The sequence below is a fragment of the Gymnodraco acuticeps genome, unplaced genomic scaffold (assembly GCF_902827175.1).
Source record: "Gymnodraco acuticeps unplaced genomic scaffold, fGymAcu1.1, whole genome shotgun sequence".
Classification (NCBI taxonomy): Eukaryota; Metazoa; Chordata; class Actinopteri; order Perciformes; family Bathydraconidae; genus Gymnodraco; species Gymnodraco acuticeps.
This window is the reverse complement of record NW_022989984.1, coordinates 62,310-76,200: the sequence shown is the minus strand read 5'-3', so window position 1 is coordinate 76,200 and position 13,891 is coordinate 62,310. Positions and strand designations below refer to the sequence as shown.

Here is a 13,891-nt window from a genome sequence, read left to right as displayed (position 1 = left end):
ATTTAAACTTCGCACACTGAGCTCTGATTGGTCAGCAGGCGGTGCTTTCACTGAGTTGATCTCTTTTCTATAGACGCCGGAGGCGGGCAGCGTCAGGTAAAAAAAAGTGATTTAGCCTTCCCAAACCTGAGCCTCACGCGCCGCCTATGACTGACAGTGTTAGTTAGTTAATACATTGTTTATTTTATTGTTAATTTATTATATCATTACATTGTAACAATCAGCTTATATTTTAAGCCTAGTTACCATTGTAAAAGGTCGGGAGCTACTGTGGTAATTTATCCAGGCAAAGAGAGTGACTGAAAATGTAGTGTGTCCTCTAAATAATAAAGTTCCCCCCAAACTAAAACCTAGACAGAGTCAGTATGGCATCTCAAAGACAGTTTAATTAGCCCAAACACATTCAACACCTCCAACAAAAGTAAAAACGCAAATAATAACGAGTGATTCTCAGGCAATGTCCAATTTAGAATGCAGTCTACTTGATATGGATGAATAATCCCAACGAAATCAAAAATAATAAATCCAAAGTCACTCCCCAAAAAGGTAATACAATTCAAACGAGAACCAAAGGAGGAAAAATCTCCAAAAATAAGGGACTCACCGACTGCCGAAAAAGGGAAATAATATTCCATACCCCCTACATTTTAACAATGTTCATTACACTGTCCATATAGGATTTACGCCAGCACATCTTACATTATCTGTGTACAATGTACATGTTGATAATGCACAAAGTGCTGTAACATATACACACTGTATGTAGTGCTGTTGTTTTGTACAGACATTTGTGGTGCTGTTCTTGTCTTCTATTGTCCTAGTTGTGACTGTATCTCTGTGTCTCTGCAGGAACCTGTTGTTGGAAGTTTGTGTTATCACTTTCAGGGCCACTATGACGCAGAATGCTGTGTGTGCGTATACAAACCTGTCCAGAGGCCTGTACTACGAAGCCAGATTTTCACTTAGCGAGGTAACTTCAGGGTAAACTCTGGGTTTCCGGTCCTAAGACGCTGGTTCACTTCTTAGCGGGGTAGATATCCATGGTAACTTATGCTGAACGGCTAACCTGCTCTGGAGCAGGTTTGGTTCCAGGATAAGAGATCAACTCAGTGAAAGCGCCGCCTGCTGACCAATCAGAGCTCAGTGTGCGGAGTTTAAAGCGATCAAGTCATATTACAGGAGAAAGGAAATACAGAAAAGCTGCCGTTGCAGGAAAGACGGCCGGCAAAAATCACCGACTGTGTGAACCTGAACATTAATAGAATATCACCTCCCATCTTCAGAGCAATCTGACTATTATAATATCAGCGTTAAGAAAGCTTACTTAAATATCTGCCGCAACATAAGTAACCGGATCAAAGTAACAATACGTACAGTCCGCGGCACTGAGTGCAGACGTCGATGTGTCCCATTATCATTCATATCACATCATAATGTATCATATTTCCTTATCTGAGTCAGCTTCTTGAGCCGTATCTGGCCGTGCAACCAGTGGCGTAACAAGGTTGTGATTGGCCCCGGTGCAAATATTGTTTTGCCCCCCCCCCCCCTCAAACATAAGCGCACGCTGATGCGCTCACACACGCACGGACATACACAACCACTCAGAAACGCCACATGTATAGGCTATCAACAACAGCCTGCCCTGGCCTCAGACCACCACAGCCTGACAACGGCACAGCGAACGTAGAAGAGGATTAAACCTGTTTCCTTGATGTTCGTCTCTGGGGAATGGACATAGACCGGTTGTTATAATATAGCTTTTGATCTTGGCGTCGAGGGTCTCAATAGCGTCATAGAGTCCCCTATCGGTTGGGGCCCTTGGGGGAACTGTTGGACCACCGCCGGGCACAGCCAAATCCAGCCTCTTCTCCTGGCTGGCTGGAGAAGAAGGTTGCACAGCCACAGCCACGGATACAGCTTCACTTGTGGAGCTAGATGGCAATGATGGTGGTGAGGCAGGTGAGCTATCGTTAACCTCCGGCTCCGGCTGCACGTCAACATTGCTAACGTTAGCGCTCGATTTCAAGGACGATGTATGACCAAAAAAACGGTCTAATTTTGTCAGTTTAGCTGTTACATCTCCTTGTTCTCTCTTGTCCTTTCTCTTTTGAGCGCTGCTCTTGTGCTTTGGTTTGCTGTACATTATAAATGCAAGCCATTACATTTTTTATATTGCTACCGAACTTGCTGCTGCTAGCTACATTACAGGTTGATTAAACGGTTCGCTCGTCGCGCAAGGTATCACATGACATGAAAGGGAGCAAGGTCATTGGACAGACAAATTACAAATTAATTTAGGTTGCTTGGTTACTTTGAAGACTGCGTGAACCGGTCAATGCCATTGGGGCCGGCTGTACCGTCGATAGTTACGCCACTGCGTGCAACACTTACAGTGTCACATACTGTATGCAGAAGTATTATTTTAAGCAACACATTAGGTTGAGGAAACACTCGAGTCAAATGTAATTAAAGTCAGATCCACTCGTGTCTTAGACGGGGCATTGATATCATAAGCCTGTTAATACGCATTCAAACACTAATAGTTCACTTTTCATTCAGGAAGTATGATGCTGCGCTGTCAGTACGCTTCTCCATGTTTGTGATTGGTCAAATGTTGCTAACCCCGCCCCTTTCATGTGAACGCGCACTCAGCCGGACAGAGAAACCCTGGCTTGATTTACCGAGTTGATAACCAGCATCGTCGGGCCGCTTAGTGAGATCGCGTTTGTTTTGGATTAGGTAAGCCGGGTAACTCAAACATATCCAGGTTATGTTGAACTGGATTCGTAGTACAGGCCTCTGGTTCTGATTAGTTTAGCTAAGATGAGTTTGAATTATGTCACATCATTACATTAGTTTTACAGTATGTGATGCTATTAAATCTTAAATTATATTTCCAGTTCAGAGTTTAATTGCTTTAATTTAATTTGATCTGGTTTCTTGATCTCTTGAATCTGGTCATATGATGTTCCTCTATTTCATTTCTATGGCACGGCACTTTTCTTGTTTCTTCATCAGTTATCTTGGTAAGAGCCTGGCCTCTTCAATGGGAAATTTACAGTATTTCCACATGTGATTTGTAGCACTCTGTTCCTCGTAATTTGAGTTTTCTACAAGGATAGTTTACGTGAGTGGAGAATCATTCCATTTTCCCACCAAGTCAGACCTCTGCTCTACATTTTTCAAATCGTTCTCTCACACCCCCTCCTCCCTCCATCTGTTTCTAATCAAGACTCACTCCCAAGTCTGAGATACACTTCTCCCTGAAGAGGGGACTCACACAGAGGAATGGTGAAGTTGTCTGTATAGAGGACAGTAAGAGACGGATTCAACAGAGTGCTGCACAAGAGAACACGCCGTCGTTGTTGTTATAATGAAACTGCACAGGAAGCTACACAACACATGTCTAAATGTTTACCCCATTAGATGCTCACATACAGTTTTAATTTTAGTTTATGTGGTTGTAAATCTTAAATATTAAGTATGACAGGAAAAAAAGCTTAAAACTCACAATCTGCTTGCTCCTTAACGGCCATCCAGCACTGGAATATGCTTCCAGCTGAGCTTAAAATTGTTCACAAACTGTCCCTCTTTTTCCCACTGTGCAAAACATTTTAGTAGCCAGTCTTGCCAACATTAATTTAACTGTAATCGAGATGTTAGTTTTAATGAATTGTAGTACTGTACTGATAAATGTGCCAGTATTTTTATTATACATCTGTATTTTGATCGGTGTGATAGACAATAAGCAATGTTTTTAGTGTTTGTTGATTATTATATGTGTAAGAATCAACTGCAAGGACTGCAGTTGATTCTAATAACTTTTTTCACCGCTGATAAAAAGCCAAGGCTTTAAGGTCGAGATGTGTAATATCAGATGTTATCATCTTATTTACCTTTTGTGATCAATCTTGCTCTGCAAACATTTGGATTTGTCATAGCAGGAAATCCACAGTTAGAGTTTGCAGTTGGGTGTAGTGAGCCATGTATTTGAACTAGATGCAGATCTCTTTGAATAACTTGCAAACTTGTCGCCTATACTTAGACCATTAATTATTACACCTGTATTTTTTTACTTTAAGTTTAAGTCATCAATAAGTTCAGATGTTGTACTGTGTAAAGGCATCAGTAAGGGACAAAGTACTTATCACATCATCTGATATTACCTTTTTAGCTGTCACCTTTTACCTTTTCTTACCTCTTCTGAAAGCTTTTGAAACATTTTGAAACCGACTTTTACGCCTTGTTTTCTACAAACTACTTTATTTACTTTTGGGTGTAAAACAGAGTGCAGCACTAATGGCCATTTGTACAATTCATCATGTGGAAACAACAAACATTAGAGGCTAACCGCAGGCTTTCCCCCCCAACATTTTGGTGATGCAATCAGAACAGACGGTAAAACTTAAACCTTTTGATCCACCACATTGATATGAAATCCAGTGCTATATTGGTTTGAATCCAACTAAAAGGCAAGGGACAACTTTGTATCAATAGGGAATTACATATCTGAGCAGACAAATATGCAGAGTTCATCAAGGCTCCATCCTGGGGCCTCTTCTCTTTAACGTCTACAGTACATTAGGGATGTTAAGATTCACCGATTCGCATCGGTGCACCGGCATAAACGTTCAAAATGCGAGTGCACCGATTGAAAGAGTGCGCAGTTTGGGTTGAACTTGCGATGCATCAATTGTAGCGTCTTTGCATCGGTAAAAAAACAATTCATTCATATAATATCCCCTCATCCTGTCAGCACTCAGCAGAGACGATCGTTGATCTCTGCTTCGCACTACGGAGGCAGAGAGTCTCAGTTATCAATACCTACAAATCAAATGTTTGGCAACAGTTCGGATTTTTCAAGAAAGACGGACAACTTGAAAAATCGCAAGCAAATTGTAAACGATGCCGAGCCGCTTTAAAGTACACAAGTAGTACGAGGAACTTAGCGACGCACATAAAGAGGCGACATGGGGTCTGCGGCTGAAAAGAGAAACCTGATAGTTAGACATATGAGTTAAATGGGGACGGGTGGCGCAGTGGTCTGTGCATCTGATCATCAGATCAAGGGGGGTGCTGGGGAACTCCAGTTTGAAACCCGCTCCTGCCGCCACTGCGTCAGGCCGTTGTGTCCTTGGGCAAGACACTTCACCCGGATTTGCTCCTGTGGGTAATGTCCACAGTACATGTATAATACCAATGTGTACCTGTAAAAGCGCCTCGATGACTTTGAGGCGTGAAGATGGACGGTGTGGCGCAGGGCGCTGTGCAATGATCATCAGATCAAAGGGTGAAACCCGCCGGTGCTGCGTCTGTAAAGCCGTTGTGTCCTTGGGCAAGACACTTCACCTGAACTTGCTCCTGTGGGTATTGTCCACAGTGACCATTGCATGTATGATATGTGTAATGTGTATTTGTAAAGCGCTTTGAGCATCTGGAAAAGCGCTATAATAAATGTAAGGAATTATTAATTATTAATCACTCAGTGAGGTGTTCTGTCAGAGAGAGTGGTGTTTAGTTTACAGCAGCCTGTGACTGCCAACAATAGTTGAAATGTCTTCCTCACTGTAAGCAGTTATGAAAGACCTGTTTGTGAAAGGTTATTTGTATTCTTTATTGTTCCTATAGAAACCATAATGTTGAATCTAATCTAATCTAATCGTATCGAACTGTTTCGCAACAGGGGTGAATCGTATCGTATCGCATTGCCCGGTGCTTCAAATGTACCGTTAATGTATCGTATCGTTGGCAACGTGCAAATGCACTGTAACTTTCTATTTAAGTTGTTTGATTTGTATTCTCTTTGCTTTTTAATGAATATTAAATGTAATTAAATTGAATTCTATAATGTGTTTGTTTTGCATGTCTTAATGCTTTTTTTTGTTTTTGTGAAGCACTTTAAATGGTCTTGTTGTTTAAATGTGCTTTATAAATAAACTGACCTTGCGTTATACACTATATGTAGATGAACCGTTTTAATGTAGCCTCAGTTTGAATTAGTTGGAAGGGTGCTCCCTTGAGATGTAGTATCTCACTATCTCTGCCTGACCTGTCATGCTGGGTGTTCATGTTCTGTGTTCCTGTTGCAAAGAAACATCATTGTAATCCCAGATATAACAGTGAGGAGGTGTTTGTTGTGATGGAGTTTATAGTTTTCTCTGGTATGTATGGAGAGTGTAAGGAGACACCCAGACTCTGCTCTCTGACCTCGCTGCCATGCCCCCCCCCCTCTGCTCTGATCCTCGCTCAACACAAGCTGCAGCCTGAGTAGTGAGGGGCTTTTCAACATTTAATATGTTATTAATGAATTTTCATGTTGGGAGAAAAAGTAAGATTAATGAGTTAGATTTTCAAGAAGTTGGACTGTAAGCTGTGATGGATGTTTGCTACAGTTTTACTCCTTGTTTTTATTACACACATGTTGGGCTTACAGTTTAAATCTCTTGTTTTTAGTTATGTGTTTCCATGTGCGATAATATATATCCTTTAGAAACGACCCAAACTACAAAACTACTACTACCACTGTAGTGGTGGCAAAGCCTTGTTGTGCAACATGAAGTATGATCTTGTGATGTTCACACTGCTGTATCGCTCAGCTGACAGAGCTTCAGATCACATGCATGAATACGTTTACAAAGAAGACCGGACAAACCATTCCTTAGCAGAAGAGTCAGGAATACAGTGCCGCTGCTATGCACCCTCTAGATCACTGACTTACTAGTCAGCCTGGCTGTGAGTGATCTCTGGTGTTACACCAGGTCTTTGCTGAGAATACCAATGTGCAGTTGGCCAAACATGGAGAAGGAAAAGTGCTCTCCGTCTCAGTGAGCTGGGGAAGTAAACACATCGTGGCTCAGCTAAGCCCAACATCTGCTTTCTGGTGGTTAGTGTGTCTTTGACATTGCATGAAAATGTTATATAAAGGATGAAATTGAACCCAGCAGTGCATAACAGCTTTAGTCTTTAGTTTCTTCCAACAGAGCACAGGTATAAGAAAAAAGAAAACAGGGCTAAAGCAGGTTGAATCTGTTAGCGTTGAACAATAACCTTTTCATTTAGAGAAATACTGTATATTGTGATGCTCTATTAAACAGATTTTGCTTTGAAAGTCCAACTGAGAGTACAATTAGAATTTAGCTAAGATCAGACATAAGACTTCCAGAGGGACTGACTGACAGTAGATGGTTACTTGGCCCAATCTGTGTTTTTAGCAACCCCTATGTTCCTAAATGTTGTTCAAATCCTGTATTTCCTTACACAAAAGGGGAAGAGAATTCATGTAATTTGGACTATGACCCTGGCTCTGTCTAAAAAGTAAATATAGAACTGCCTGGGGCCTTGTTGTGCTCGTGTATGACATTTCTGACATCCATAACTGGAATGTGGCAACCTGTTTATTAGTCACTTGAGACATTTAACTTCCACATGGTCCTATGGGCTAGAACGACATAACTGGGACGTATTAGGAGCTGCCTATGACATGGTCTTTGTGGTTGAGTCACCGCTGTTTTTGGACCTTCACTTGGCTTATTTGGTTTAGCATGTGGCCCTTACAGTGAGCAGAGCTTCAGATCATAGGAGAATAGCCTCTGACAATACATCCTTTGTACTGGAAGTGACCCGCTCAGGCACTTAAGAGCCTCTCACAATATCGATAAATATAGCAGCTTTTCATGGTCTGACCTTGGAAAACAAGCAGAAAGCTCAAGTCTGGGGCTGCGAGGTGGAGCAGGGATATCAGAGCAGCTGCTTCTTTTCTTCCTGCAGGGTGCAGAGTGAGTGTTGAAGCTTTAGACCAGGGCTTCTCAAACTCCGGACCATGGTCCGAATCGGGACCGAACTGCAAATCAATCCGGACCAAAACCTGTGTCCCATTATAACAAATACAAATTATACAAAATAAAAAATGCTGTCTTTTGAGCCCAAGGTGAAAGGGTGCCACGGACCTGCAAATGGATACAGGGAGCTACCACTCAATCTGACTGGGTCAGTCATGGGAGATATTTGGATGGGTGCACTGTCTGCCTCAGACAGAAGCCCTCTGTTGCCTCTGTCTGTCCTTCTTTCTATTCTCTCTCCCCCTCTCACTCTTTCTCTCAGTTTCCAGGCTTCCCATCTGTATGTGATTTAGGCACGGGCTCAGGGGAGAGGCAAGTTCGCTAGGGGAGAGGAATCAGGGCAGGGAGGGAGGGAGAGAGGGAGGGAGAGAAAGGGAGGAAGTCCACACAAGTTTGTTTCACTGGCCGGCTGAGACTGTATCTGGAGGTCGGAGCAGAGGAAAAGTGAAGCCAACGGGTGCAGCAGAGCGAGAGGAGCTGCCCAGAAGACTCTGACAGGGACAGGCAGAGAGGGACCAGTGCTCCACTGGGCAAACACACAAATATGGCTGCTAGATCTCTGTTCTGCCTTCTCTGCATTCTATCAGGGATTGCCTATCCAGCGTCTGCCGCCAGGCTTGGGGAACAGCAGCAGACATTCCCGAATGTAAGACAGATTTGCTTAAATCTCTTTTTGGCTACTAAACTGTGCATGTTATGTTTAGTTTCACAACTTTTGTACCTACTGCACATGTGTAAGGCTGATGATCGTGTACAAAGGTTAGGGTACAAACTGTAACAGATGAGGCAGGTTTGAGGGTGATGAGTTATGGTTGTCTATAGAGCTCGGTCCTGCTTGTGTTCATACGTGTGTGTTTGTGTCATCAGACGTAGCCCAAGGCTAAAGCGCTGAAGTGCTCTGAGTTACTATCTCCACCACTGTCATGCCCCCCCCCCCACCCACCCCTCCCTGGCAGTTCCCTAATAGAAACCAGCTGCCAAATGTTGAGCAACCTCCGGGAGAGAGACAGAGAGCACAATAGACAGTAAGGGCATGAGAAGCCTCACTATGCCAAAGTTCATCTATTTTGATTTAAAATTATATTCTGCTCAATTTTCATTAAATGAAATCCATGTTGGTCATACTGTATTGAGGGCCAATGTTTTTTTCTGTAAACAATATATTTACAATCTGTAATGGTCTCCCCATAAAGCAGTTTCATTGTTGCTGGTACAGTTTATCTGCACCAGGTATATCATTTGCTTTTCCCAAAATCTTACCATAACAATAATTAATTTGCCATAACCACATTTAGAAATCAAGAATTTAAAAGCACTGATGTTAATGTTAAACAACTGTATTTGATGGTAATCTGGGGTTTTGCAGAGTGGAACACGATTGATTATCTTCTCTATCAACACATTTGATATCATTTACTCAATCTGGGAATAACATTCTTAATGTTTCAATTCACAACACCATCAGATGTGTGACACAATTATAATAAGCCAATGCTGACAATAGGTTAGCCTTTATTGAACAGTTGTGATGTCATCTAAGTCTTCCCTGCTGCACAGGTTTTTAAATCTACACTAACGACTCACTTCTTCTCCCTGGCCTTCTAGTCTGAGCGGAGTACGACTCCTGACATTTCCCTGTGTTTGATTTTTACATTTGCTGTTGTCATTTATTGTCTTCGGTTTGCTATCGCAGTAAAGTGTTTTTATTGCATGTACAGCATTTTGGCTCGACCAAAAATCGTTTTTAAAATGTGCTATATAAATAAAACTTGATTTGATTTACAGTGCTAGCTGTCTGTAGCTGCTAGCACCCCATGTCAGGCCATGGTCCAAACTACATCCATTTACACAAATGTTCCCGTACACCGAGACTGTAATTATGTGGCTGCTTTGAAGGTTTTTGGGGTTGATTTGAACCCATTGGTACATAGAAGTGATCCAGAGAGCCACGACGATCCTCTGTATAGTGACTTCTCAAACTGATAGAGTACAATCAGTGAATAGACACAACCTGGGAAAATGTCTCGAGAATGGAGACTTATTTAAGGCCCAAACTTGGCAGTGCTACAAGTACAATTTAAACATTTATTTCTTATTTAATTTATTGTGTAAGTGTTTATTTCTCGCTGTGTGAGCTTTCTTTGTTGAGGGTCCCCTGAGAGGGGCCCCTGCAGCCAGACTGTCTGTGCACAGTTACTGAGGATGAGATTCTCATGACCCTGACTCTGTCCTGTTCTCAGGAAGTTCGGAGGAGTAAGCATGACTTCATCCAGGGTCTGAACCTCTCCTCGATGTCAAAACAAATACAGCAGCAGCTTCAGTCAGGACGCAGAGAGGAAATGAAATACAAGCTTTAACATTAATCCACTTCATTTTCCCAGTCTGGCAGAATGATGTCGGCAGGCAAATGGACATTAAACTGAACACATTTGAAACTGATCTTTATAACACACACACACACACACACACACACACACACACACACACACACACACACACACACACACACACACACACACACACACACACACACACACACACACACACACACACACACACACACACACACTTACAGTTTTGGGGCAGAGTGAGTGTTGACTTTGGAAAGCACTGAGAGACAAATCCTGTTTTTGAGCTGCATGTGTTTGGCTGTGTATCGCAGAGATAGAGCCGTATAGTATCTTGAAGCATTCAGTCAACACACAGGAAATGTACTGATTCCTGGAAGGGAAGAAGCCGCTTCACATGAAAACAGGGAGAGGCTAACATGTTGAATGTCATCTTTGTTCTCTACTGTAGTTAGGGCAGTGGGATGGCCACAGAAATACTTCACACCTCATAGCTGGCGAAGGCTGCAAATGTCAATTTCTTTAATTCTCAGAATGTTAAGCGGTATTGAAATGAGCACAATGGTTAACATTCCTATTCTCATTTTCAGATTCCACTAACCCCAGGGAAACAGGGCTCTTGTCAAAACATTTGCTGTCTTTTTAAGATAAGAGTATATCAACTTGTGGGTAGTTTCTGGGCTTTATAAAGAATATGTAACCTCGCCCTAAAAACGGAGGAGGGTCAGCTAGCCTGGCTCAAAGTTAAACTATGGCTATTGACATCTCTAAAGTTCACTGAGGATGTTTCTCCCACACTAGTGGCCATATCAAGGAGGGCAATATGGAGTAGTGTTGCACGGTGTACCCATACTTGAAAGGTACCGCGATACCCTGCCGTTAAAAACGTTACGATTCCTCCGTTTCATTAGTATCGGTACTTTAAGAATGGCGGGGAAAAGTACTCCGGTGAGAAAGCGCCGATGTAATAAGAGTCGTGTGTGTTCAGCGCTCTGCTGCCACTCCCTGCACTGCAGCCGTGCCTGCACCCTCCCCTCTCAAGCACGCTCTAAGTGCCTCCCCTCTCAAGCACGCTCTAAGTGCCTCCCCTCTCTCGTGCACGCTCTAGCTGCCAGAGCATGTGAGAAAACGAGATGCATGGCTGCAAGTGGGAGTGCGACTGCCGCTGCGCCTCGACTTGTTGACAAAAAAGACGCCAGAAGCGAAATGTGGAAGTATTTGAGCTATATCTCTGACAGTGAGGGCAAGCCTACGGACACCACAAGGCCTGTCTGTAAGACATGTTTTAGATCCCTGCAAACCAAGGGAGCCAACACATCAAACTTGGCTAAGCACCTCGCCAACCGGCATCCAGAGCTGTTTAAAGAATTTACAGACAGACAGGTTAGCGAATGTGATAGATAACATAATTACATCATGCTCAAGCCCTCAAATCTAAGTCAAACCAGTGTAATTTATTTTGCAATTAATGACAATGATAACTGTCTAATATGGCTATCTTTTTAGCTAACTTACCAATGTGGTTATGGTTCTGGTGTGAAATAAAGCACAATAATTACATTTAAGACGGTTTCCCTTTTTTTAAGAAAAGTATCGAAAAAGAATCGGAATTCTTGACTTGGTATCGGTATCGAAACCAAAATGTTGGTATCGTGACAACACTAATATGGAGTGAACGATTAATCAAAAATCTCAGCTAAGCTAGATTCATACAGACGTAAAAAAAAAGGTAGTTTTTTTCTGACAAGGAGGAAAACAGAAAGAAATAGGCTTATGTTCAAACAACATTTCAGTCACAATCAAATGACATATTTTACTCTCAATGTCACTTTCAATGTATGTTAGAAGAAAAAGAAACATGATAATGCATCAATACATTTAAACCTTACACTGTGTCCATGGCTTTCTCCTTAGCAAATATCGTTGTACACACCAGTACAGAGTAACATAAGCATTCATTTAGAGCTGTCTCCAAACATGCAACACTTTTAGCTCAGTGTGTCACGTTTACAGGTACGGATTTGAACCCAATAGCACGACACAGATACAAGCAGTGTTCAAAAGGTTCGGTTTATTCAGGTCAAGGACAGGCCGGGTTATAACCAGGAAATCCAACAGTCAGGAACACAAATCCAATCAGGGGGCAGGCAGAACAGGGCTCAGAACCAGGAGATCCCTCAGACAGGCAAACAAATCCAATAAAGGGGGCAGGCAGGAAACTCCAGGTCCAAAATCAGGCAGGCAGGGTCAAAACCGGGCAGAACACATAACTAGGCAAATATAATAGGAAACGCTGGAGAGCTTGGCAAAACACACAAGACAATCTGGTAGAGGACAAGTGACAGTGAGGTGGTATATAAACTGTGGAGTTAATGAGTGTTATGCCCGGCTCGTAGGCCACAACGGAAAGATAACAAAACGTACACGAGTTTCCAAAAGCCACGGCACATTTATTGCGGCTGTTAAATATAATGTACAAAATAGATGGACGAGGGGAGAGGATCGCCGTGTTACTCCTCATGCGGCCGGCTTGGAGAGAGTCAGGGGCCCCCGTGACTCCGGGCAGCTGGGCTTAATAGCACCTCGGCGCCGGCCAGGTGTCCGCGATTGCGCTGATTGGCCTCTTCAGCTCCACCCCACCGTAAGACCTGTAACACACAGGCTCTGGGGCCGTCACATGAGGGAATGAGTATCAGGTGAGGTGGAGGGCTGGGGAGACCAGGTGATGGGAGTGAGCTGATTGGAGGAAGGCGGGATCTGAAATGACAGGAGAGTTATAATATTTCAAACCAAAAACAACTATAAATGTGTCGAACTTGTGACAGAGTGTGAGTCTCCAACAGGCCGGTGTCTGTCTGCTGTTTGTTGCTGAGCACTGTGTACAGTGTCTTCGTCAATGCTTTTTCCATTAACGTAGCTGGAAAGGGCTGGGTGGATGGATGTTGTTTATCAAATAGTTAAAATGCATCTACAATTGCACATCTTACATTTCTGTTGATGATCAGGTTAAATAATGGACACCATCTTACTTGTTCACAGGAGTTTAAAATAATATTTTAAACTTCAGACAGAGCTGCGCTCATTCTTTCATTCCCGTTTTATTCCAGTCTTTGTGCTATAGGTGTAAGTCTAAGCTTCATAGTTGTTGACAGACATTAGATGAATCAATCTTCTCATCTCACTCTTTGAAAGTAAATGACAGAGCATATTTGCCAAAATGTTGAACTATTCCTTTCTGTGGTGGAGCCCAAATCATAAACGCAAATGATCGCAACGTGAAGTCATCCAAACTTGGGCAGGAAACTGTTACTCCACATCTTACTGTGTTTATACTGATGCCATTCCTCTCATTTTTAGAGGAGTCTAGAGAGTTCATGTCATATCTCAAGACCACCAGCTGCCTGTCTGCTAACGCTGGGCCCTGTGCACACACTGCAGCTGTTTGAACCATCACTGACTGTCACACAGCTAATAGGCCTAAACAAGTAGCTTTACAAATGGGAAGCAGCTCGGGATCTCAGGGGTTTCACATAAACCTGTGGGTCATTAATCCTGATGGCTTGGACTACCATTTGGAGCCAAATGTTCCATCTGTTTTTCTGTGGGCACCAACACATTTTAAATTCATTAGCTGCAGTTTCAGGATGTGTTTACATGGAAGTTTGCCACATTGAATATGTACAGTATAAGATAATGATGAAG

General features: G+C 42.7%; 1 protein-coding gene across 1 annotated transcript in view; it reads left to right on the top strand.

Annotated features, from left to right (window-relative positions):
- The first annotated feature begins 8,222 nt into the window (after nt 1–8,222).
- Nucleotides 8,223–13,891, top strand: part of lama4 (laminin, alpha 4) — a 49,047-nt gene continuing 43,378 nt past the window's right edge. The window contains exon 1 of the mRNA XM_034212406.1: nt 8,223–8,487. Within this exon, the coding sequence (XP_034068297.1) occupies nt 8,386–8,487 (102 nt within the window). The 5' untranslated portion in view covers nt 8,223–8,385. The remainder of the gene's footprint in view (nt 8,488–13,891) is intronic.